General features: G+C 41.8%; 1 protein-coding gene across 2 annotated transcripts in view; it reads right to left on the reverse strand.

Annotated features, from left to right (window-relative positions):
• The window catches only part of ZBTB46 (zinc finger and BTB domain containing 46), a 47223-nt gene extending 22197 nt beyond the window's left edge, over nt 1-25026 (reverse strand). The window contains exons 1-4 of one of the 2 annotated variants that reach the window (XM_057366074.1): nt 24789-25026; nt 18355-18482; nt 16533-16672; nt 9571-10540 (exon numbers count right to left, since the gene is read on the reverse strand). In XM_057366074.1, coding sequence (XP_057222057.1) covers nt 9571-10540; nt 16533-16586 — 1024 coding nt within the window. In that variant the 5' untranslated portion in view covers nt 16587-16672; nt 18355-18482; nt 24789-25026. The remainder of the gene's footprint in view (nt 1-9570; nt 10541-16532; nt 16673-18354; nt 18483-24788) is intronic. The other variant, XM_057366075.1, reaches the window with a different exon arrangement.
• Between the last annotated feature and the right edge of the window lie 12 nt (nt 25027-25038).

Consider the following 25038-nt stretch of genomic DNA (forward strand, 5'->3'; position numbering starts at 1 on the left):
ACCTCTCATCTTTTCTCCACCCTCATCTAAGAAGGGTCTGGCCCTGGATAATCCCCACACTCCCTTTTCTTCTTCAAGGTTTCAAATCAAGCTGTCTCAGCCTCTCCTCACACATCATCTTGATGGCCTCGGCTGCGGCTGCTCRAGCTTGTCAAAGCCTTTCTTGGCCTGGAGATGCCCAGCCTGGATCCTGTACTCCAAATTCTCCTCCATGGGCAAGCAGCCAGCCTTCCATGGGCACACAGGCTCCTCTGCAGCTCCTCACTCCCCACAAGACATTTTCTGCAGAGCTGCTTCTCCCCCTCCTTGGCTGCCAACCCAAGCTGCTGCACGGGGTTATTCTGTCCCCCATGCAGGATTTCACACTTGTCTTGGAGRAATTCCTGCTGTGCCTGGCACTGCTGCCTCCCAGCCAATCCTCCTCCCCAGCCTGCTGCCATCCAGCAACTTGCTGAGGGTTCACAACATCCCACCACACAAGTTGTTAATGAATAAAGTCAACAGCGTCGGGCCTGGGAGCAGCCTGTGATGRATGCAGGCATCACACATTCTGGGCCAGATGTTTAGGATCTCCTGCACACAGCTGGAGAATTTTTTGTGKGATGGAAAATGTAAWTTTTTTTTTTGTTRTTTACAACATGACAAGCAGAAARGGAAGAGGTCCCAGCATCAGCAACTTCTCCCACCCCCAATTCCTGCATCCTCCCCTGCTACCCCCTCAGCGGTACCAAGACCACACGTAGAGCTGTGAACTTCAGACAGGAACTAATATGTTAAAAATAAACTGATTTATTAAAAAAAGGTTATTTTTAAATGCAGATCAGTTCCCCTATCTGGTTCTCCACATGGTTGCACAGAGATTTTCACCGGAACAACTGCAGGAGAGCGTGGGGGTGCAATTAAGTACCAAAGGAAAGTGGGAGCCACTTAAACTCAGCTTTTGTTTCAGGTACACTGCCAGACTGTGACCCGAAAAAACGTAGGTGAATTCAAAGACTCGATTTTCTGAGGTTCTTCAGTCTATTTGGGTCAAGTATCTGACAGTAGATTTTATCTAGAATTCCAGGGATGATGTTTCTTGTGTAAGTTTAGGAAGGTTTGGCTTGATCTCCTTTTGTACAAAAGACAATTAATTTTTAAACTCTCAGGGAAAAAAAAAAAAAAGAAAAAGTGCTTTCATTTCACAGTGTGTTTTTTTGATTGGGATTTTAAAAAAAAAGAGCACACAGGCTGGCAGAAAAATGACAATCTTCTACCAGCTGCTAAAAATATCCTTGAAGTTTGTATTTCAGATACCTCCTCCTTTCTAACAGAACTCTTCCAAAAGTGTTTCACAACTCACTATTTTGTTAAGCAAACCCCAGCATTCTCACCCACTGCAGTATTTACATGGGGAAGTGATGCCATGAGCTATAATGGGTTTGATTTGCACTGTTTTACAACCATAACAGCAGACATGTGGATACAATAAATGTGCACACAGCATTYAGAATCAGCTCCAATTTCCTAGAGCAGGAAACAATCAAGCAAACACAGATATTTAACCACAACACATACGATCATTAAAAACTGCCTTTATGTTAAAGGCTGTAAGATATCTTAAGTGAWTCCTTATGGAATCAGAAACTTGGTTTCCTTCAGGCTGTGCTTTTCCACCCCTCTCCTTCCAGGTTTGAATCCTACTACAGCTTCTCCACCACGACTCAAAGCAGGGTGGCCTGGGACTGGCAGGATTTGAGTTCTGAAAAACACTGTCCTGCAGGAAAATGCCAATTTCCAACAATGCTCCTGTTTCTGGGGGGCTCAGGAGAAGCCCACACCAACTGAGGTTATAATAAAATTTTCAAGTCTACAGCCACAGGATGTTCACTACCTGTGTTTTACCAACAGAAACATTCTCCTCACTACCTCTAGGACACTATTGCTAAAATAAACCAGGCTTGTTCTAGGCATAAATGACCTGGTTTTATGTTGCTATTCCTGCAGTGTATTCCAAAAGCACAAGTGTACCTCCATCTTTGTCTTCCTCAAAACAGTCATCAGTGCACACATAACTGGAAAATTCCCTCCACTCCACYAGGTACCTGGAGAAAAACCAATCCATTTTCATCTCTTTCCCGTAATATTTATTTTTCTACCATGGAATCAGGTTCAGCAGACACTTTTCTGGGGTCTTGGCCCAAACATTGCTGCTCCCTCACCTTCTGTTAGTGACCTCAACTCAAATGGTTGTAGGGCTACAGAGAAAACCTGACTGACTGCTGATCTTCCTAAAAAAGTAGAACAAATCCAAAAAAGAGAGACAGTTAAACTGGGTGAGTTAATTGTTTCTGAAACTATTCTAAAATGGGATAATAAAGTATCCTTGCAGGAGCAGGAACGACTGGGCAGTGAAGAAATACCTTAAGCCACTCTAGTTTCTTCAAAATATGCAGAGAATTGTACAGTAACTTGAGACTATCACTTTAAAAGCACTGTAAGCTTAACCTCTTTTTCCAAGTCTCCTAATTCCAGCAGTAAAAGCAGTGACACCATTCCCTGCTGCTCCTCGGGACAGAGGCAGCCTCTCGCTGCACATCAGCACAGGAACAGACACAAACACGGAGGGACAGAAATAAAACATTCAAGCACCACATTAAACATGAATATTAGCACTGGTGATATGACAGAATGCTGAGTTATAAACTCTGAAAATCCTCAGAACAAATATTTACCTTTCGAAACAAGTGCCTGYAAGAAATGGCAAAGAAAAAAAGAGAAKAAAAAAATAAATCAATCAGAGACMAAGTACAGAAAAGTTTGGGTTTGATTCCCAGGCACTGTGTCTAAAGAATYAACTCCTACTATGCTTGCAGCACTGCAAATAGGGAAATTAAAGTCCTGAACAGGGCTGATTGCAAAATAGGAATACAATTTATGTTAAAATCCTAAAAGCTTCTTGATTTCTCCCTTGCAATTTCAAAGTAAAGAACCAAAAAGGGGTAAAAAGTATTTGAAAAGCTGAGATCTCTGTAAAGAAAAGCCTGGTGGGTGGCACAAGCAACAAATAAAATAGTGAGAAGGGCACTCAGGAAAGGAGAAATGCCTCAGGTCTCTGGAGTTAAAGTAGATTAACACGACCAAAACTGCTACCACGGGGAGGAGGAAGAGGAGGAGGAGAAGGAGGAGGAGGGCTTGGGAGCCTGGGGAAAATGGAATGCAGGGTGGGGAAAGGAAACAGACACGGAGCTTTGAGCTAAAGCTGGTTTAGGGTGGAACCATTTTAAAGCCAGGGTGTAGCCAGGGAATAAGTGTGTCTGGGTTTGAAGGGATGATTTTMGTTTCCAAACTTGAAAATAACCTGACCTAACCCTTCAATAACAGAAACTCCAAAGTTACTCCTGCRAAGATTGTACCCTAATGATTTCATTAGCCTGTTGTGAGGATACAGARAACCTGAATTATTCACTGAGCACCCTCTCCAAAATTCACTGTATGGACATGGAGACCAGTGCTGTTAGGGGTGAGTTTTTTGGTTTTTTTTTTTCCCTTGGTTTTGCATTTTGAGGCAACTCTCAGCCACCTCCACGCTGCATACTGGTGCTTCAGGCACACTAAGAGTTCCAGAGAGGGTCCAGAAACCTGGGCAGCTCCTAAGCCCAAGGAATGCAGGCTAAGCCGATTTTGGGCTAAGAAAGAATTCAGGGGGTGGCATTWGAGCTGTAACCCCTCCATGTCTGGCTGCATCACTGACCACCAGGACTTAGGGTGTCAAAATATCTCCCCAATAAAACCCCCTCAATTGTAGCAAAGAAGATTTTAACACCCTGCACCACAACTGCAATGTCATGGCTGTAAAAGAAGGTGAAAAAACGCAGTAATTAACTTAATTTTCCAAGTGGCAGACAAGTTGCATTTCACTATTACCTACCCTCAAAAATACTTCAACACCTTTCCAATAAGCTGCTTTGATCCAAAATGTCTATCCTGCTTAAAAAGTGATCTTTCCAAAATTAGGTATAAAAGAGGTCTAAGTAACAAAATAACAGTAGGAAATTATTAAAATTTGAGCCTGTGTTGGTTTTTAGGATATCAGACATTCATCCGACAACTGAAATTTCAGCCAGCCCTGTTTTCAGTCATGGTTGTAACAAACACTTAAACACCTCAACTTTTCCTTAATTCAACCAGGACTCAGACCATTTAAATACAGAGTAATCTGTCCCAGTGAGTTCTCTGGCTGGATTGTTTCAACACCACAAGCTTCCAAGACTTTCCTTAGCACCTCCTTCAATACATTTGTTTTTGTCCTGTAGAACAGAACAAAAATCTTTAGGAGTTCCTGAAACACCTGAATCCTCAGTACAAACACCACATTTATTCTCCCCCACTTTTCTCATTTTGCAAAATCTGGTTTCCTCTATTTGGACTAATACACTTGCCAAATATCACAAAAGAAACAGTGGAATTTTCAGGGGAATTATTTATTTACCAATGATTTGAAAACACGAATCAAGGAAAGATTGGAAGATTTGCATTGACAAAGAGTTACAGGAAGCCCGGCAGCTTGCTGGGAAAAAAAACAACTTTTTCCCAGAATAAAATAATCCTGTAATAAAACAATCTACACATTCACCTGCCTGCACYCAGGTCCAGAGACCTCACCTGCAGAAAATCAGTTGAGTTCATCTAGGACGAGCTCATCCTTGCCTGCCTCTGAATCCTTTTGCGATGTAAGCTCACTGTGGGATCCAACTGTTCAGCATCTGTGCTCCCCAACAGCTCCTGTAATCATAATTTGCTCTCTGGAAACCAAGACAGAAAAAAGGATGGGAAAGGCTGACGATGGCAGCTGTCCCCAGGCTCCCTGCAGCAGCCACTGCAGTCACACGTGTGGCATTGCAAAACGAGGAACTTGAATGTGTCCTCGCCAGGAGGGAGGAAACTTGTGTATAATTAAAGATTTTGATGGGGAAAATGTTAAAGGAATTATGAAATCTGCAAAGTCAGAAGGATACAGCAAAGTCCTGCCCRTCCTTCCCACGGAGGTCACTGCTCTGGGCTGACTCAGGCCCTGAACCTCTTCTAACAGAACCCAGCAATTCCACTACATGTGACCTAAGAGTCACAAAAGAGTTCCCAAACTGTAGGGTCTTTGAAAAGGRCTGCTCTGTTTTTAAAATAATTAGCTTCATTTCACAGTCAACTGGCACACAGAAATTCACTTGCAGCTTTTGGGTGCAAACACTCAGAAAATGTGTGGGAGTATTTCCTTGGAAATAAATTCCTGAATCATAACTACCATGCTCGAACTAACACATTAATGAAGCTGTCAATAMATYCTTCAAAARAYAACCCTCCAAGTGACAGAATTTTCYAGCATGTGAAGAAGCAAAACCAGCAACACTTTGCTGGCTTAACAGGAAAGATAACTATCCTCTTTGGCAAGAGCCTTCCAAACACAATCTGATCCTGTAGTCCATCCATTTGGGATGTGTAATTCYGTAAAAATTTAATCCAGCAAAGTTAAAGGTACTGGAACCTAAGGCAAATAAAGATGTCCAAGGCACAAGCAACTCCTGAATTTCATAAGCAACTCTGATACAAAGTTTAACAGCAATATGTTTCTTTAGAAAACCTATGAAATTCAAGAATAAGGGATAAAATAGAAGGCAGACCTGTTCTTTTGGCGACTCCGTGGAGGAAATTCTTCTTGGCTCAGTTATGAAGAAAGTTATTATTTATAAAAGCCCATCCTTCAGTTTACTTTGGAGAASTGCTGCTTCAAGTTAATATGGCTTGGTGAGGAAAACATATATATGAATGTTTCCTACAARGAGTGACAGACTGACATCCTGAACAAACCAAACAGGATGAGAAAGAGAAAACCTAATGTGTTTGATGCTAAACAGACAGWCCAAATTAATAAATAGAAACTAGCGTGAAAAGATGGTTCTCATCAAACTTTGTGCTTGACTGACACCACCCTGAGAAACTGAGAGCTGAATCACAGTCTCAATCCAGCACCTCAGCTTYGTTTGCATTCTTCTGCAAATCCTATTTGATCATTCTCTCTTGCATGAAAAAGACAATCTTCATGGCAGACATTAACAATTGCTTGCTATTTCCATTATGTTAGATTACCATTAATAAGATTAAAATAAAAACGAGTGCCTGGAATAATCTCTAATGTTGTCATATTCAAAGACTCCTGGAAGCACCCCAACAGCACATGGGAAAGAATCAACTGAGTCACAAAGAATTTTCTTACCCTTTCAATTAAAAAAAAAAMCCCAAAACTGTGCCTCTTTTGAGACATCATTGGYTTGTATTTAAACAGTGYACTTAAWWTTTWGGRMCMTTTWAMMMMMCWKSCYKKWMYKRWWARGRMSKTTTTCCCACTGAAAGCAGCMCCACTGYTGAGTGTGAACKAGCTGTGAGTTGTTTTAAAACCAAAGTTTCTGTGACTGCAATGCRCTTCTTTGTAATGTAACAGGAATTAAGTAACCCTAYATAATAAAGGAGTAGGAAGCATATTTGTCATCAGTGAAATAATCATCCCAAATAATCACAGAATTCAAAGGGTGATGCAATGGTTGCTTGCAAGATTCCCCTTCCAAAATGCTGCTGAAATGCAGTGCTGCTTGCAAGCAAGACCAAAAGAGTATCTTGCACAATTTCAGGAGGAAGACTGAACTTTGAAGAAGTGTTCTCCTAAACCAGCTCTTGCATTTCCAGAAGGTCTGCGTTAGCCCAGCAGTACRGAGGCATTTGTAAACAGAACCCCAGTGATCCCAACAACAAGAGCTTTCAGCCTTCRCAAGCAGCATCTTAAAATAACTGATTAGATCAGAAAAGTGAACGAGCCCTAAAGAACAAAGAGTTCTAGGCAACTTWCTTTCCTCTCAGATACTTCTGAAAGAACATTCAACACCCATTTCCTCAGTGAGCAGCTTTCCATCTTAGCTGTGAACAATGCTGATAGGGACACTTCAAAATAAATGAGGTAAAAGAGCCCTAGACTATGAAGTCTGTTTTAAAGAATGAAACCTGACACGACTAAATCAAAGACAACTTCAAGCTGAAATTTAAACACAACCCAAACACTTGTTCCAAGTGTCTGCACTGTGTCATTATCCATTTGCACACAAGAAAATCAATTATTCTTCACACTTAGGAGTCAAGTATTCAACACCCCTACAGCACTGCTGAATTCTAATAAGAGAAGGAAGGACCTGGGCTACCAAAACCCAACCTGAGCACAACCCTGTAGCTCAGGAGATGGGGCAGTTTGCCGGAAAGTTGCTCCCACCAACTGGATATGGGAAATTCTCAAGCTGGACCAGAAGACACTAGTGTTTGCAGAGCCCCATACAGAAACTGCTTGGGGGAGCAGGGTTGCCTTTATTTCACAGTGGAAGAGCAGCAGCCTCACCTGAGTGCCCATTTGACWTCCCCCAAACCTCAGATTTACCACACGAGAAGCTGCCTGTGGACAAGGTGCCCAAGGTCAACCAAAACTGAACATGTATGGACCTCAAATCCTTTGAAATGGTACCAAAAAAATCCCCAAAAACACCACAACCTGACCTAAAACACAGGTAGGGCTTGCAGAAACAATCCCTGCTGTCAGGCTCACATGCACCCACCCCACAGTTTCAGGCCCCACAGTGCAGAGGAACGTTCCTTTCCAGCAGGGCAGAAAGGAGGGTTTCACCTCCATTCACCTCTCCAGATGGCCAATATGGGATCCCAGGRGCAGCTCAGTCTCCACATGTTCCTCACGGACACGCTGCTCTCTGCCAGTGCCACTGCCCACACAGGCAGCCCCTGAACCTGCTCATTACTGACAGCAGGCAGTGCTGCCATTAATTTTTCCTGTTTGATTTACCAGCACAATTGGAATATTGAAACTCTTCCCCCAGCCACCACCACTCAGCTTCCCTTTTCCCACCACTGGAACCACCTCCTTTATTGGAAGTCGCATTTAAGACGAGGTTTGGAACAAATAATTTGATGTGCCTGCTGATGTGCTGTCTCAGCCCTGTGCTGAGTCAACCCCTCAAGCCATCTTCCTCTCATCTGCAAACAGCCACTGCAATTTAATTCCTTAACAATCAGGAATTAAATAATCTAGGTTTCATTCAGCTTCCAGTCATACAATCTCTTCCATTCTGCACTATTTTCAGTAAAGACACTCAATCTATGCTCAGCTTTCCAAGAGGATCAGAGTTGCAGCTCTGCTTCTCCAATGTGTCTGGTTCACTCCAGGTACCTGTCCAAACCCACATCCCTCAGACAGTACAAGTGACCGAGTTATGGGATGCCACAGAAAAAGAAAAATAGTGCATGAGAACAGAGACCAGGCAATCCATGCTGAGTCTTCACTCAAAACAAAGATAAAATACACGCATTATAAAAATTACATTCTTCATAAATCACTGTTATCTTAAATTATCTCACATTTTTTTTAACTGACATTGTTTAGATTTTTATCATCAGCTAATTAGAATAATTACATGCAAGCTTGCTGCAGCAGATAACCATAAAACATAATAAATCTCAAGACATTTGCAGTTACTGTTCAATGAAAACCACATTTAAACTCTAGTATGTGAGCTACTTAAACCTCCTTTTTCAGCCCATAAAGACTTTAAAGACTTTCAGTACTCTTTGTATTGTTTTTTGCATCCAAATTTGGCAACATAAAAGTCTATAATCTCACACACCCTTCTTCTCCTGGCTGACTTGGATTCTGGTATGCAATGAAACACAAGCTAACTCACAGCACAAAGTTCTTGAAGACAGCTTGAGAGAGTTTACTAACACACTTCCTTAAAAGAACACCCMAGTCCTAGTTCAGAAGCATTCCTGAATCTATTTATTGGCACTGATTAATGAATCAAATGGGACAGTTATCTTGAGACAAAAAAAAAAAACTACTGAAGATTTGACGGAAGTCAAAAAAACAATTTTCTCACTGGCTACACACTTTAAACGCATCCACTCGTGTCAAACCACAAGCAGTCACACATCAAAATACACTTGAAGCCATAGTAGTGCCTCAGAAAAACATGTTGTTCTTGAGAGTTACTAAACACTTATCTTGCCATTACCAGCAACAAGCTATGGTGGTTTTCTTACCCRAGAGAAAGTGACACCTGAATATCAGGAAATTCCGAAGATGGTATCGGTGAGACTAAATTACACCTGTGTGTGTGGTGTAATTACATCATCAATACACGGTGCAAGGGAAAATTCTTCAACCTTGACATCAATGTGCACCCCTGCTAAAATAAATTCCAACCTCTCCTCTCATTAATTCCAGCAATTAGAGAGGTGGTTTTGGGGTGATTTAGGTCGGTCAAAGCCAAAACAAAACTACCACTTTCACAGAAGAACCAGCTCCACCAAGGCTCTTGACTGAACCACACGGTGCTTGGTGCTTCTGAATTGCTGGCAACACAAGTTTCTACATTTTTCTAYATTTGCCAAGCTCCTATTTCAGAAGCTGATAAGATCGTCCCATGAACAGACATAATTAACTCAACATTTTCAGTTTCATCCCCAAAAACTGTAAGAATGACTTACTTGGGTCTCGACTGCTGTAGGGCCATCCTGAGGCGGGTAAAAGGGGCAGCACAGGAGAATTTGCCCTGCTGTCATCCTCCACTTGCTGCGTAATGTGCCTGACAGTTTCTTTGTTTTTCCTGTTCTTCCTGCGGCCCGTGGGCTGCCAGCCATCCCCCACTCCTTGCTCTGAGAACCCACTCTGTATTGCACTATCCTTGGCAGAATGCAGCTCACCCCCTCCGTAATGGGATGGCGAGACCTGCTCCTCTTTGATACGCAAAGACCCATAGCCCATGTCACTAGCCCAGAGAGACTGGGATGAAATGTCTTCGTGGCTGTCTGGTTTTGGTTCTTGATCCTCTTTGCCATAACTACTCCCTCCCTCGTGGCAGCTGGCAATGGCTGAGTCCCCGGAGGAGTTTGCCGGGCTGGTTCTCCGAGCCAGCCATGGGGATATACTCCTGCCGGCCACCACTGCCGAAATCAGAGCGTCYGTGCTGCTGCTCGAGGGGGCTCCCAGCTCATAATCRACCAGGTCCTCTGAGGCATCAGACTTGATGCTTATGTCCAGAGCTGCTTTGATGAAGTTGTGACAGGCCTGCACGATGTCRGTCATCTGCAGGTAGCTGGCGGCCGACATCACCTCGATGACGTTCCTGCTGGTCAGCGCCAGATGTGCGGAGTACATGAAGTCAATGATTGCCTTAAAGCCCTGGGCGGTGACAATGTCCAGGTGGGTGACTGTGGCCTGGTCTGAGGTTTTCTGGACCTGGCAGTAGAGGGTTTTGAAGTAGCGGCTGCTCCCCAGGAGAACGTTTTTGTGAGCCTTGAAGATCTTGCCCTCCACGATGATGCAGACGTCGCAGAGGATCCCGTGCTGCCTCTGCTCGTTCAGCTCCCGCAGCAGGTGACGGTAGTGGGAAGCAATCTCCATATCTTCCTTTCGGTTATTCATTTGGAGATCTTTATGTTTCCTCTTCCACAAGTCCTGCAGGGGGAAGGAAATTACAGGATTACAAAACCCAAGATGAGATCGAGACAAACCCCAGATTGCACCAAACGAGGCGACAGGTTCATTTGGGAAAAGTGCCACAAATCCAGCTACTGCCTGCAGTGACTCCACATTTATTACAAAATGTACTTTACTTTGACCAGACTTCAAATAATTTACATTAAAAAGGACTAGGTTTGAAGCAATACTCCAGTGGCTCATAATATCCCATAGAAACATTTCTTTAAATTACCACAGACTCGTAAGAAAACCCATCTGAAGTTACTGGAGAACAAAAGCCGTCAGCTCTTACTGTGAATGTGTTGAAGTTTAGTCTTGAAAGAGATGCTGCACTTGAAACCATGCTCAGATGCCCACAGACTACTGAGGGGCACCCTGTAACACAATTTCCTTGAGGGAACAAGCATCATGTGTAGCACACAGAGGAGCTGAAATCCTCAAACATCAAGAGGCGATTGAATCCAGAATTTCTCTTGTTAAACTGCCATGGAGGGGCCATRAACATGGCTTAAAAGTCAGAAGGACAGCAAGCAAATCCAAGACCACAGATCACAGTTTTAAGTCCCCACCCAAACTAAAGTAGCAATAGATCATAACAATGAAATTAATGTTATTTGAAGCTTAATTACTCACAAACAATACTTTGCAATAAACATGTTATTCCCTTGGCTTTACATGTTCCAGATTTCCCCCACAGCCATCTTCATGATCACTTAAAGAAAGGATCCTTATAAACAATATTAAGCTGATAAAAAATCACAGGGATTTTGGTCACCTTTCATAAAATTTGGCAGTATTATCCAAAATAAAAGGCTGCTTAGTGCCAGCAGCAAGTTATCTTTTAAGTTATGCTCCAGATTATCCTCGTCTTACACTCCAAAACAGAAAACAAGGTCCTAAATGTTGACAGTAATCAGCAGTGTTAGGATTTTCAGATTGAATTTTATCCAATTACTATCCTTGCAACTCCATAATTGCCCTTGATGCCACAGATTTACAAATTCTTTGGCACTCAAGTCTGCCRTTTTCTCTAGCTTACACCACTTTTTTTGGAACTTACTCTCAAGATTAATACACCATGTAACAGCAGTTATGGTCCAACTCATTAAGAGAACCAAGGTGAAGAATATCTTACTCCTTTCTCTCAAAAGCCTAAAATTCATTCCAATATAAAAAGTTCCAACTGTAGAATTGATATGAGGTCCACATGTCAACACACAACTGTAAAATTGGACCCAGCTCCAAATGTTGTTATGTGCAGGCACACACATCAGAAGCCTGGATTTAGGCTACTGGTTGTTACTTACAAAAACCAAATCTCTGAGGTCTTACAGCCTTGAAGCACACATGGTTCAMTATAAGCACTGGCATTAAGGAGGCTGTTTCCAGCCTGGAGCACCTTTCAAACATCCACTGAGCTCACAAAAAAATCCAGTCCCATCTGCTCAAACTGGCTCGCAGCAGTGGGCAGCACAGCCGTGATTAAGGAAGTTTCCCTGGCACTCTCAAGTGTGTTTCCTGGGCTGTGGAACACAGATCCACAATCCCCTGCCCCCTTCCCCTACTCTGTGCTATTATTATCAGCAGCAGGAGCAAAATAGCTGCAGTTTAGTCAACACTGTTGGTTAGAAAAGCACCTCCCAGCCCACAGAACAACCGTGAGATGGGACCTCCTAGAGAGCCACCTGATGATTCAAAAGTTCACGTTATGCAAGAGTGCTTCGAGCTCCTCCAGCTCTGCAAGGATGGAGCTGCCTCTCTGCAGCCCCAGAATTTGCACAGCCAGCTGGTCCCTGCTCATTGAGAAATCTTTGCTTCCCTTGAGAGAGGAAGGACCACCTTCCTGCAGCACAAACAGGCTGGACTGTGCTCATCCACTTCAAAGCAGTGCAGMTTTTCTGCAGAATTAAGCACAGAATGCACAGAGAAACCAATCCCTTTTTTTTGATTGAACTGGAAGACGTCAATACCAGTGCAGCTGCACACACCTATTTACCACAGAAATCTGCCCAGAGACCTCAAACCAAATCCTCACCCAGACACCAACTCTGTCTCAAATAAACAAAATAAATCAATGAAAATCAAACCAAGAATCAGGGGCAGGGAGTATGGAGAAAAAAAATTAATTTTCAGGTGTTTGGCCTAAAAAGGTTCTGATGTCACCAGCCAGCACAGCAGCTCTCTCATCCAGGCTCTGGAGGTGGCTGSCAGCACTTCCCAACATCCCCATGTTGGAAAGAACCACCTCTTAAGGCAGAGTGACAGTTCAGTTTTGTCTTTATTCCAGAAACCACTACTGCATCTACTTTTAGGAGTTGAAGAGTCAGCTTAGTCCCCTTAGGAAATAAAAATTGCCACACAGGATAAAGCGAGTTGTCCATCACCAGTCGTGTCTCCAACAGCTGCCATATCCACACAATTCAGAGGAAGATGCAAGAAAACCTCAGAGCCCACAGTGAGGAAAGGATCAGAATGTTTTGGATACAGCAATTCCTTTCACTGTTCCTTCATGGACATTAAAATCCATATTCCAAGACACCAACTCCCTGGAATCCTAGGGAAAAGGGGTGGCAAATCTCCTGCAAGGATAATTTTCTCTTCAATTTTGTACAGAGCAGCATCACAGTATTTGTCAACGTCTCCACTTGCTCTTGTGAATTTATGGCACAACAGTTTTCCTTCTTCAAATGGAAATATTCTTCAACTGGAAATTRTATCAATTCCTCGAGATTTTATTTCTTTGCTATCTCATACATTTATTCAGTTTAGTTCAGTGAGTCGGGTTCCCCTCTCCACTGATAAAGTCCACTTCAGACACATCCCTGTTCTTTCTTAAGCTGCCTGTGGCAGAAATACAGGATTTTAAATATGTCTCTTGCTACCTTTGGTTTAGACTGGAGCAGTTTGAGGTTCAGGTATTGATTAAGATGGATGGAGGGATGGATGGAGGGATGGAGGGATGGAGGAAGCACTTGCTCATCTCTTTAGGAAATAGGAGATGAGATCAGAGAAGAAATATCAGGGAATTTTTACTAAACACACCCACAAAAATCTGYSCAGAACTCCTTCAGGGCCACTGAGGTGGGCACATTGTAGCACTTTCAAGAAACCAATGAAGTGGATACTCCCATGTTCRGAGCAATCAATAAAATGTAACAGTTTCCAAATCAGGAATTATTACTGGAGATGTCTTGATCTTCCCCTGTCACAAGGGCTGCTCCCTCACACACCTCGCTCCACATCCAACATCTGTCACAGCATTGTACCTTTCAAACGAGAGGTCTTTGGGGGAGAAAATTAAATACGCCTCAAATTCAGAGGAATTAATTAGTTTTCTGTCTACCCATGTCAAACCAGAACATCCGTTTAATGTCAAGGATCACCAGGGAATTAATCCAAGTTAAAGTTAAGGCAATTTGCTAGTAGTTAAAAATTCAGGAAGCTTTAAAACCCTGTACTCCTGTGTTCCAATTTTACATGCTGTTTTGTGGCTTGTTGATGGTTTGTTTTTCTTTTTTTTTCTCCCTTCCCTGGTAAGGCTATTTACTTCCACTTAAAAAATGTTGTGGAAAGCTTTCTTCAGAAAAGCTGTACCCTTCAACCTTCTGGAGAAGCACAGTGAAGATGGAATAAGCTGTGGAGATTTCTTAGAAACAAACCCCAGAGATCCAATGATGTATTTTTTTGGTTTATCTTAGGTTTTTTTAGCACATGAAGGTTTTCAAAGTTGAGCATTTACTGGAGTTCTTTAGGCCACACGGCCACAATGCAGCTTTCCAGGAAGCCAATGAACCATGAAAGCTCATCTGARGATTTTCCACAAAATAAAATTGTAGCAGATCAGGCTTTCTTCATAAGCCAATTCACAAGCAGTACAGTAATTCAAGTCTATTACTTCTCCAAAAATATCTAAAAATAAATGTTCCAAACCAAACCATTGCACGTAACAGCAAAAAGAACACAACGTGAGCAGATATGAGAGCCACTTTCATGCAAACTTCTGTGGAGATACAARCCTGCTTTTATTTTTCATATTAAAAAAAAACTGGTCTTAAAGTAAGCATTCATAATTCATATAATCCTTAATCCCAGCTAGASTGAACCTATGAAAGTGGTTTATTTTGCATTATCAGTATAGTTATTTAAACATGAAAAAAGCACCTGATGGCACAGTAAGAGTCTAAGAAACAGATTTCACTTCTCATTGGAAAGGTTTTAAGAAGAGTAACAGCAATATTTGTTGGCACAATTCTCAGCACACACCCCAGGAGCAACCCTCCTGACCAAAATCTTAACACCACTAAAATCAGGGGGCACAAATTTGTTGCATCTAAACCTCAGTGCATTGCCTAATTTTTGACAAAAACTCTCAGATGAGAAATGAAGTGCACACAAAATCCTCTGGAGCAGTCCCCTGGGAAATAGYGGGGACAAAAATAAACTTCCTTCCCTCAGAAAGAAAACAAGGGAAGAAAAAAAAAGGCCTGGAGGTTCTTTGGAGGGGAGGTTTGCTGTTGTTAGGATTTGTTGGGTTGGGTGTTTACTTTTTCTTCTTTCAGAATGTAAGGGAACAGAAGATTTAAACTACATGGCACTTTGTCCATCTCAATTTTCTCAGCTTGTTTCTACACTTAATACCAAGGACCCAAGTTAAAGAGCACCAAAAYGCTCACTAGTGCACTCCTCCACCACTCTGCTCCCTAGAGAAAACATGCCAACTGGAATTTAACCAAAAATGTGTTGTTTCCTCCCCCCTCTCCCTTCAGAGAAAAGTAAAAACAGATTAAGGAAGAACTCCAATTCACTCCAATGCTTTATTACACAAAAACCCAACAAACACACCCCACTTCTCTGCTTCCCCTGTGTCCTGTCCATGTCTCCACTCCCAAGACATTCCAGCATTTTTTAAATTCCTCTGCAAAGGAGCTCTGTAAGGTGAGATTGGGTTTGAAATGCCTCCTTGCACAACAAGACACAGTATGTATGCAAGTTTCACTTTTATCCAATTAAAGACAACAGAAATGCACAGGATTCCTCCTCTCCATCTGCCCTGCGCTGAAAAGAATGGAGAACAAAACCCCTTAGGAACTGAAAAGGACAGAAAACGAAAGAAAAAGAAGACCCAGGATATTCATGGAGAGTAACTCCCTGCAAAGACACTGCTCAGGCRCTTTACAAACATAAATCTCTACAAGTGCAGTGTTTTCAATTCTGAAAGAGTTTTAATTTCTTCATACTAGATAAGACCAGATTATATTCATATGTTCAGCTTTGTCCAAAACAGATTTAAGTAACAGCTCATGAAAATTAACAGTTGTCAAAAAAGAAACTCTTCTACCCTATTCTGATTCCCAAACCCGATCATCCGTTGATTTAAGTTGGTCATTCCAACCACAACTCTGAATTCAAGGAGAAAGAGGCAGATGTTTGTAAACAGATTAAACCAGASCCCTGGGCCAGAGAGGTTACTCAGAGCTCAGGGTTTCATGCAAACAACGTGGGCCACTTTTCCCTGATGACGGGGCATGGGAATGTTTAATTGCAGCCCAACAGCGCACATTCAGCCTCATGGGCTGGGAGTCACAGGAAGAAAACAAAAGTTTCATCATTCAGTTTGAGAAGTACTATAGAAGTACAGAAAGAGCAAGGATTTGGGAGGCAAATTATTTTCAGAAAATTTAAAGAAAAATACTAATTCTATTCTTATTATCGAATTTGATAGGCTCACTCAATTGTCAGTGATTGTAGGGCAAAAAGAGCCCCAAGCCCTTACACAAATTTATTAACATTGGTCTGATCAGGATTCACTAAAATCCCTCCATCTTTAAGCCAAGGCTGCCCCATCACTGCCAGCATTAAAACAACATCTCTGTTTAGAATCTCTGTAGCAGATACAACCCAGAAAGTCCATGAGTAAAGCTCAAACAGCAGAGTAGAACAAATAAAATCTAAGATAATTACTTCTTACCAATAACAAGCTGGGTTCCAGGTCTAGTGTGTYTCCTACAACAGCTGAGGACATCAACAGCCCCAGGGCAGCACAGGTAGTGCCCTGTTCTGTGACCTTCCAACAGCACTGGTGTGAACTCTTGTAGGAGTATGACAGAACTATGACAAAAAAACAAAACCAGAAGAAATTAGTTGCAATAAATGACAAGATTATTGAACAACAGTGAGATGTTTTGAAGTCCTTTCCCTCCAAACTCACAGTTGTGACTTAATGAGCCCCAAAAAGGTTAATCCCAAGCATGAAAGTAATTAAAGTCTGGCTACCATTTTGTAATAATGTAAGCAAGAGTTGCTTCTTAAAGGTATGGGAACAAAAAGTCTATTTTTAGCTACTAAAACTTCAATCAGATGCCTGAACAACAGGGTTTCCTGTTTGGGAGCTTTTCAAAACATTCTCACTTTAATGACTCTTTAAAGAGACTCACCTTATCTGACCTATAAAATACTGAGGTTAAAAGCTGCCAGTACAGCTCCTGAAAGAAATTTGCAGTGGAACACTCAGGAGAATTTCCTCTTGAAATGTTTAGTTGCCAGTTTATAGTGGCTGACACCATTCTGAGTTAAGAGACCAAACAATCCCAAGATTTTTAAAGTTTTGTGTAAAATACAGACATTTAAGATATAATAAAGCACATTCAGAGATAAACTTCCCAGAGAAAACCTGAGTGTTTATAGGTAYAAGGAGCAGGAATAATTTACCTACACCAAGACTTTTGTCTGTGAGGACACATCCACTAAAATTATCATATTGTACACCTATTTTTCTTATACAAAACAGATTTTATTTTCTTCAGAATGGCATATACACCACACTGGCAACATTTAACTTACAGCTTACACTTCTGAGTCTGTTTTATTCAAAGCTTTACACTGCTAGCCATGACAAAGACGTTTTTGATCTCTGCATTTCAAACATCTTCAATACACAGATTAGCTCTCTTAATGAAAATAAGCTATAAATCAATACTGGTGATTTCAAGACTGACCTTCTGTAGTAGCAGATTGTGAAAGGAAACATCAGAAGACAGAAATTAAGAAAGCTTTTCCAACACAAATAATGCCATTATAAAAGGTGAAATAAAACATCTAATAAACAAATGAAGTAATAAGGAAAATCCAAGCATTCTTATGGCAAAGAGCAAAACTGAAAATCTTGAAAACAAATATGACCCAATTGAAGCAAACACCAGTAACTTTGTTCTCAATTTCTATTCTGGACTGCCAASTCTCGCCTTTCTCTAATTCTGATTGCTTCTCCATAGCAATTGTTTTGGCCAGCTCTTTTTAGTCCTGTTATTTGGACACTTAAGAAAAAATAAAGCAGTGAAGTAAGGGAGCCTGACCAACCCAAACACATGGGAAATTACTTTGTTTGCTAAGTGTGACAGAGTAGGTGTATTTTCACTTAGACTCGGGGCTGTTACTGCTGAAACTCTCACTTACACCTGTCCAAAAAGAGCCAGGACTGGTGAAAATGGCAAAGCTGAGCCTGGCACTTTCTCTTCTTTCTTTGAGCCTGCACCTGTTTGCCTCTTCTGATCAAACAGATGAGAACTCAGTGACCGTGATGGATGGAAGCACCTCTGCCACAAGGAAGGAGCAMAACAGCCAGAGGTACTTCTTCAACTTTTGTGGGTGACTAAGATTCCTAAATGAGCCCTTGTTATCAATGTTAAGTCAAGATTTATAAAGAACTGTCAGCCCTCACAACGTTATCTCCAGGTCCTCTTTCTCTTTCCCATACCACATGACAAAAATATCTTTAAATGCTGAGAACTTACCGATACTTGAAAGTGTTTCCTGTCAGCAAAAATAAACGTTGCAATGCTTCACAGCTGGACAGTGCATGTTTCAATGAAGAGAGGACAATGGTTTGTGGTAAGAAGCTCCAAAAGGTTCATCAGATGTCCTGTGTTTGGGAATGGAAAGGAGGCAAAAATTAAAATCCAAGCTTGAACTCAATACAAAACCCTTCAGTGTCACATAATTACAAGCAGCAGTTAAAGTAACTGCACATTTACAACATGGTTTGCAACTCAACAAGTAACATTCCAATATATTCCCATAATTAATCATGAGGTAAAATAGTTCAGCCCTTGTGTTAATGTAAAGAAAAAGTTTAGCCTACCAATATTAAGACTGTTAACAACTTATGACTAAGCTTCCAGACAGAAGTGCTTTGAAAAAGTCACCCTAAAAACCCAGCACTTTATAAAAGGATTTAAAAAAAATTAACAACATTGTTTCAGTTGACACGTAAGTTTCGGTTAATGTTTCTGTGACCTCTGCCACTTAGACAATTTAAATGAGGTTGGAATTAATTTAACCTCATCTTACAGAGATTCCCCTCCAAACCAAAGTATTTGCCTAAGGTTACAGAAAAATCACGTGTCCAYGTTGTACGAAAGGAAGAAGTTTGAGTTTAATTCCCATCCAGCTCAACTGAACCACAGCCTTCAAAAGCCAGCATGACCTTCAGATTTTAACTACCAAGCAGCACCCACAGACGTACCAAGAAAAGCACTTTACTTCCCTTGCAAACATTTAAAAACTTCGGGGAAAAAAATGAAAAAAACCAAACACGAAAATGAAGATGCAAACAGCTAACAGAAGCTTTATTTTCCATGCCTGTAAAAGCTGTGCAGCCTGAAACACAATATTCCAATGGATAACAGCTTGCTGATACGACAGGATGCACCTTTCCAAGGGCACAGGTGTGCACACCCAGTTCCAACTGCTTGCCTGCAGTGACATTTCCACTGCATTTGGATTTCCGCTGCATTTCCCTTATTCATTTCCTCATAACTTCCAACTCTATCCATGTGCCTGTCTCTCCACTCTCTCTCCATCACAGTACAGTAACAGTTGCTCGTATCATTCCCCTATTTTTGATCTCTGTTCTCTCTCTCTCCTCTGGTTGCACCAGRAGAAAAACAGATCCAACTACTCATGACATGGACCTTGCAGAACACAGCAAGAACTTGGCAGAGCTGGCACAGGGTACCAGGCTTGAGAATTCTGATGACATCAAAAAATTATAAGAATTTAGCTACAGATATATCTGCTACTCTAGCAGTGAGGATTAAAAAACAACCTGAAAATATTCAAATGCCTGTGGCTCATATGACACCTACCTGTCCAAGTGCTATTAGATCTCCTTAAGATCTCCAGCAAGATCTCAAGCTTTTACTTTAAAAAGTCACAAAAGAAATCAGAAAAAGTCACAAAAAACCCCTCTGCCCTCGTGCATCTATTAGTCAAAAACAAGATAAAAAGTACCTTAAAAAAAAAGAGGATTAGAGAACTGTAAATTTATAGCGCTGGGAATTGCCCTGAAGAATGGTTTCCCCCAAACTTTCTCATTGGTTTTTGGCTTTTTAATTAGGGGATCTTTGCCAAAGTTCCCAAACTCAATACGTAAAAAGGGAGCGAGCCAAAGGAGGAAGAATCATGAGGTGATTTTCAAAAAGAAGTAAAGCAGGGGTAGAAACCAAGAGAAAGGTCACTTAAAAACAGAAAAGACACACAAGGAGCCACAAATAATCTAAGAGTAAAAGAATAAACCAGTCAAAACTGAAGATAACATATGAGGGGCTCTGAGAACAACCTAATTCTGTTTGTGTAACTCATGGTACAGGCCCTCAGTGCCTTGGGTAAGGACCCTGGTTTACTTTTTAGCACAAATCTCATAATCCAGATTTGATCAACTACTATTTAAAAAAAAAGTGGATTGAAGCCAAGAAGGACACAGTGGTAACAAGAAAGAAGTCAAAAAGCTCGCTTTATATTTGGCCACCACCTCATTCCCCAACCTTATAGTGGCAGGACTGTTAGGAGCAAATGCACCCTGACTACTTCATTTACTACTCACTTAAATTAGTTGGGTTTGGGTATTTTAAGCATCTAATGTCCAATACAGACCATTGATTCTTCTGTTTTGGGGCATGATGTGAGCACTAGTCAGGAATACATTTCCTCTGATGCTGTATCAGTGCAAAAGGTGCATATTTTGTTTAACCCTTTCCTCAAAGAGAACCAGCCAAACCCCTGAAATACCAGCTTTCTACAGAGCTTTTCTCTGCAAGGTGAGAAATACCAGGAAGCAAACTCACTTGGATGGAATAAGGAGTTTGTTCAACATAYGACAAGGAAATAATTAGGAAAGATAACCAGTTATTTCAGTATACAGAGCTATAAACATATTCCTTAATCTACAAAACCCTGCTCACTTTTCTATGCCTGGTTCTTGGGCAGGCAAGGTCCTGGTACACACTGATAATCCACACACAAGTTCACAAATGTGTTTGCAGAATTTTTTTAATACCTTGGTGCCCCCCTCCACTGCAGAAGACCCCACCTCAGATTTATTACAAAGCAAATGAAAGGCAACTTCCAACATCTGCAGGGTGTTTTTCTTCCCAAACATGCACATGAGCCAAGCAAGCAACAGGACAGGATCATCAGTGTCTGGGCTGGAATAAAAACCAACCACATCCCCAAAAACCAAGGGAAAAACGTGAATTTCAGCTCTAACTCAGCATYCACCTGTTACATTTCAGCAAAGCCATCTCTCCCCTCCTGTGCCAGGGACATCCWTACCTATGCACAACTGAACAGTGCCAAGTGGGACACATTTCCATCTCATTAGAATGGCTGTCAAGGATCTCACCCTGCCTCTGGAGCGCTCRGAAGCTATTCCAAACCAACATCTCAGCAGCAGCCTGATGTTTCTTAAATACATGGGTATGAGAGAAAGTTAAAGGGACTGTTCAGAAAATAACTGCACCACAGCTGACTTGGTAAGCGACAGCAAACCCCACCCACGAGCCTCTGGACTCCACCACATCCCAGAGGGAATTCATCCAAGACTTCACACTGGTTTGCCTTTATGAAGAAGAAGCACTTCTAGCACAATTTTTTCATCAGTATAATTGAAAATGTTTGGGAGAGCTGAGTAAACTCCTGTTTCACAGAAAGGGAAATRGGTAACAAGAAGTTACACACCAAGATGTTCTATCAACAGCTGGAAGATGGGAACTGAGTCCTGAGGAACAGCTTTCCTTCCAAACTGGACATTTTTGTACATCCAAATACACCAAGGCAGCTACAACTATTGACCTGTTTAGGGAAGTTGAGATTCTTCCCTCTTGCATCTCAAGGAAAGAAGTCCCACATAAAATGATACAAGCTTTTATTTCTCATCCTGCCTAAAGGACTGAAGATCCAGAGAGAACTGAGAAACCCAACTACTGAAGGACCTATCTAAAGAGGCTGCAAACACAAACACACAGAAAATCCTCAGGAAGGGAATAAAGTTAAGTTTTGAAGCAACAAATTTTAACACTGGAGCCCTAACTGTTATTGTGCTTGACCAAATATCATAAAAACTCCCACGGAGATGCTTTAGGGATGGGGTAGGATGGCAGGATTTCCCGCAGACCGAATTCCTGCCTCTGCCTCGCAGCCGCAATCGCTCCTYGTGCTCTCTCCTAACGTGACCCCTGCTCTGAGCACACACCCCACAGCGAGCTCGCTTTCACTGCTAAACACACTCCGAGTTTCAAATATCACATGCAGAAAACACAGGTGAGCCCCACACTTCAAAATGCCCGAGCCAAGCATAAGCCAGGAATGAAGCGTAAAAACGGAATTAATCTGTCCGCGTAAAGTGTTAGAATTTTCCAGGATAATGCTGGCAGCCAGGAATGGACACAGATTGCTGCCTCCTGGGAATTATAATGGACATGTGGGATAACCATTACAACTGCAGGTAGCTCTTCAAAGCCTTAAACTAAGCCCTCTCCCTGCCCTTCTGTTTGCCCATTAAACTAAGAACATAGGAGCATGGAAAACCCCTGTGAATGCTTTTTACCAATTTAGGGGGAGTCTGGAAAGCGTTACAGAGCGTTCTGGAGCAGCCAGTAAAACCAGCAACACGAAGGGAAAAATGTCCTGGGAAAGGTTGAGCTGTTTATGAAATAATTCTGCCCTGCAAGCAGGCAGTGGCAGTTTGGATTGGGTGTCAGCCTGCTCTGCACTGCTGCTGGGAGGACAGGAAACTTTGCTTAGAAACTTCAAAAACATGGATCTTTAAAAAACAAAAAATCCACCCAAGTGGATAGCAAAGACAAAAAGAACATGCTGAACCTCACAGCAACATAACACATCACCAGAGGAAAAGCAGGCAATTAACAGATCTTCCAAACATGAGGCATTTTTCCTTTTGACAGAGGACTGCTGGGGAGGGGGGAGCTGCTAAACTGGTTTTCCTCTAAGCACTTCCAGATATTAAAATTAAAAAAAAAAAAAAAAAAATCCTCTTGCGAAGAACATATCCACTGTTGTACAACTGTCCCAGAAAACAAAGACCACGGGGAGAAAGTGGCCCATTTTCTCCAGTCTCCAAGAACCCCGAGTACAGGTCATGTTTTCAAAGGCTCAGTCCTACACGCTCCAGAACGAAGCAGCATTTAAAGCACAGGAATAAACACCCAACGTGAGAGTTACTAGAATGCCCCGTTTTTGGTAGCAGACTRAAATTGTCTCAATTCCACCCCGGTGAACACATAAGTCTATGAAAACAACCGCGAGAGAAGTTTCGCTGTGAGTGAGTTTCCCCCTCCTGGACACGCTGCATCAAAACCAAAAGATTCGTTTTCTATTTCAGTTACAGTTATCCCATGAACGTACCAAACCACGGAGGATTTTTCAGCAATGAGCTTTTGGAAGCCCCCTGAATCCTGCCCCAAAGCTCTCCCTCCAATCCAGGGGCAGCTCCTCTGCCCGCTCCCAAAAAACACCTCAAAGCAGTAATTCCTCACCGCATGTTGAAAATATTGTGACTAATAATACACTCCACCCATTTTTTCCATCACTAAGGATTTCAAAATATAAAACYTGACAGAGAGAGAAGCTAGATGGAGTTTAGAAGGGGAAAATCAAATTTTATTTCCAATTAAAAGAGGCTATAAAAGCAAAAAAGTGAGGTATTGATTGAAGTGAAAGAGCTATCCAGTCACAGCAAGCTTCTCCTTCAAAAATTATGCTTTTTTCACTCTTCTTGGGTATCACTGCCTTTTCTTACAATCCCCTCAGGAAAATAAAAATAAAAAGAGAAAAAATGCTCCCTGTCTTTTTTGAGAAAACACATTTAATGCATTAGTAGCAGGGCTGATCTGTGCACATAGAGAACYCACACTTGTAATAAATACTTGATTGAATCCACAAGCTGAGAACTACATCTGTATGACAGCGACTAAATGCTAAAAATGATATCAGTGATGCAACTAAAATACACGCAAGAACTTTGGTACAGGTGTCTACAATGCCACTGTTTGCTAAACACATCTCCTAATTAGCGTGGCTTTAAACAATGCTGATAATAATCCGGTCCTGAAAGGCTTGCCAAATGAATCATTGGGATTGCAAAATAAAAAGCATGAGGAATTCATTAAAGAGCTGTTAAACTCTCCTTTGTTTATCTTTCCCCGGTCAGGTGTAAAAATAAATAAATACGGGTTAATGTCTCCGGATTCCATCCGAATGCTCCACTTCACAATAACGCGCCGGGGAAGAACCTCCTCAGGAGGTACCAACATTTTTTTCCTCTCCGTTTCAAAAGAGAAATCCTCCCACTATTACAGTCCTGAAAATCTGCTCCATTCTCTATTTGTCATCTGGGATTGAGTTATCAGACACTACTTGTATTACTTTGGGAACTGACATGTCTATTTACAGAGACACAAAGGCAATCCAGCAGCACAACCCCTGCTTTTCCCAGCACCTCTCCTTCTCCCGTTCGCCAAATTCTACCAGCACTTTTTTTTGGGGAGGGGGAGAGGACACCTCACTAGTTTCCCAGCATGACAGAAAACATTTACAGCCACTTTTGCACTTGTTACAGCCTTATGAAAAATCACCTATATCCCCCCAAAGGATCAGCATTATTTTTTCCAGGATTTTTTTTTTGTTTTCTTGTTGGGTTTTTTTTGTATTTCTTTTTTTTAAAGAGGGTCACTTCCCCCATTTCAGCCTGCAATTAAAATGGAGGCAAGGCCAGGCGATCTATGTCTGGCTTTAGGGGGAGACAATAACCCAAAACAGGCCTGGCTTAAAAAAAAAAAAAAAAAAAAAAAAAAGAGGAGAGGAGAGGGAGAAAGAGAAAGAGAGACAGGCAGAAAGAGAGAAATACAACATGCTTCACCAGTATTATTACCTCATCCCTTTTTCCAAGCAGTTTTGAACCACACTCCTGACAAACTCTTGGTCCAACTTGCACGGATGCTGGTTTTTAGGGGGCGGAAAGGGTTTTAATGCTGGAGCCGGGATTGAGGCTGGCTATCCGCAAGTGGAGCTGCTGTTAAAATGCCCCCTTGTCTCTTCTCCTCTCCCTTGAGCTGGGTGTTGACGCAGCAGAAATTACCAGCTGGAAAATTCCCCTTTTGGAGGTTACGGGGAGGGGGGGG

This window comes from Malurus melanocephalus, unplaced genomic scaffold (genome assembly GCF_030028575.1).
Source record: "Malurus melanocephalus ecotype Western Australia unplaced genomic scaffold, MMel_1.1 scaffold_59, whole genome shotgun sequence".
NCBI lineage: Eukaryota > Metazoa > Chordata > Aves > Passeriformes > Maluridae > Malurus > Malurus melanocephalus.